Source organism: Panicum virgatum, chromosome 6K (genome assembly GCF_016808335.1).
Source record: "Panicum virgatum strain AP13 chromosome 6K, P.virgatum_v5, whole genome shotgun sequence".
In the NCBI taxonomy this organism is placed as follows: Eukaryota; Viridiplantae; Streptophyta; class Magnoliopsida; order Poales; family Poaceae; genus Panicum; species Panicum virgatum.
Window position 1 is genome coordinate 9,664,231 of NC_053141.1, and position 1,640 is coordinate 9,665,870.

The following is a 1,640-nucleotide window of genomic DNA, read 5'->3' on the forward strand; positions in this document are numbered from 1 at the left end:
ATTTTTATATGTGTGATACGATCAAAGAGAAGACGTCAGATTTGTTAGCATGGTTTAAAATATTGAAAGTGTGGCTGCTTTGAAATGTTCTTCATTGCATCATCAGCAACTTCTAACAGCCAGAGACCGTTTCTTCTGTTGGTAGGTTCAACATAGCTAGACTTTGCCTCTTGCAGTGGCAGACCCTATATAAGCACACCATGGCCACGCCCAAAACATCAACAAGACAGACACAAACACAATCAAGCAGCAGACAGTTTACTTCAGAGAGCTCAAACATAAAAGCAAGAGAAATCCAAATGGCTCCCTCCTACTTTCTTCTTGCAGCTCTTCTAGCAACGGTCACTTTTGTGGCCATTGCTTCTGACCCGAGCCCACTCCAGGACTTCTGCGTCGCCGACATACACTCTCCTGGTATGAATATACACGCTTTAAGCAATGATGTCTTAATTAACTAAATCGATGCTTAATCATTTGTTAGAACATACATCTCTCCTATATACAAAAAACATCATTATGTACTGAACCTAATTTTCTTACAATTATCTTTGTCTATCTATTCAGTGAAGGTGAATGGGTTTGTTTGCAAGGATCCTATGGCCGTGAACGCAGATGACTTCTTCAAGGCAGCTAACCTTGACAAGCCTATGGACACCACGAAGAGCAAGGTTGGATCCAATGTTACCTTGATCAATGTCATGCAGTTGCCTGGACTGAACACCCTGGGCATCTCATTGGCCCGTATTGACTATGCACCCCTAGGTCAGAATCCACCACACACACATCCACGTGCCACAGAGATCCTCACTGTGCTGGAGGGGACACTCTACGTTGGATTTGTCACCTCCAACCCAGACAACAAGCTATTTGCCAAGGTGCTCAACAAAGGTGATGTGTTTGTATTCCCACAAGGGCTCATCCATTTCCAATTCAACCCCATATACGACAAGCCAGCAGTTGCTCTTGCCGCGCTCAGCAGCCAGAACCCTGGGGCTATTACCATTGCGAATGCGGTGTTTGGGTCAAAACCACCAATCTCAGATGATGTCTTGGCCAAGGCATTCCAGGTGCAAAAGGGGACAATTGATTGGCTCCAGGCCCAATTCTGGGAGAACAATCACAACTAGATAAACAACTAGATAAATAATATTTAATTTACGTCCAGTGTTTGCTTTATATGTATTTTGCATATTACTACACGTTTTGAGTTTCTAGATGTTATGATCAATAAAATAAATGGCATGTACTCACATATTGTCACTGCTGACTCGTTGACACTGTTGTACCATTCCTCCTTTGAAAATTGAAGTGAATTACATGGAGCTCGTACAAAATTTGTTTTGGTGAACCCATTCCCTTCCAATATGTATGGATTGGCAGGGAAAATAAACAAACTTTCCACCTCAATCCCTCCCAATACATATGAAGTGTTTCCGGCCCCGACCTCAAGGGTCAAATTGGAACGTGAACTGGTTAACTAGAATGGTGCAGACGTGCGACGAGCTCGTCAATGAACAAGTGTGTGACGGGTCTTGAGGAGCCGCCAAGTTACTTTGGCCACCCAGAACTTGCAAATTATGCGAGGCGTACATGATTATCTCGGTGAGGTTTTCCCCGCCTAACATCAAGCACATCACAGA

General features: G+C 43.7%; 1 protein-coding gene across 1 annotated transcript; it reads left to right on the forward strand.

Moving 5' to 3' along the window:
* Positions 1-231: 231 nt before the first annotated feature.
* Positions 232-1,334, forward strand: LOC120713902 (germin-like protein 8-5). The gene is made up of 2 exons (XM_039999867.1): positions 232-414; positions 565-1,334. The coding sequence occupies exons 1-2, from the start codon at positions 300-302 to the stop codon at positions 1,125-1,127; spliced, it is 678 nt and encodes a 225-aa protein (XP_039855801.1). The 5' UTR covers positions 232-299; the 3' UTR covers positions 1,128-1,334.
* Positions 1,335-1,640: the final 306 nt, after the last annotated feature.

What these genes read in the sequence shown, in the direction of transcription:
- LOC120713902 (XM_039999867.1), top strand. Translation starts at nt 300, where the DNA reads ATGGCTCCCTCCTACTTTCTTCTTGCAGCTCTTCTAGCAACGGTCACT. An exon ending in CGCCGACATACACTCTCCTG is followed by an intron (nt 415 to 564) that starts GTATGAATATAC and finishes CTATCTATTCAG; the next exon opens with TGAAGGTGAATGGGTTTGTT.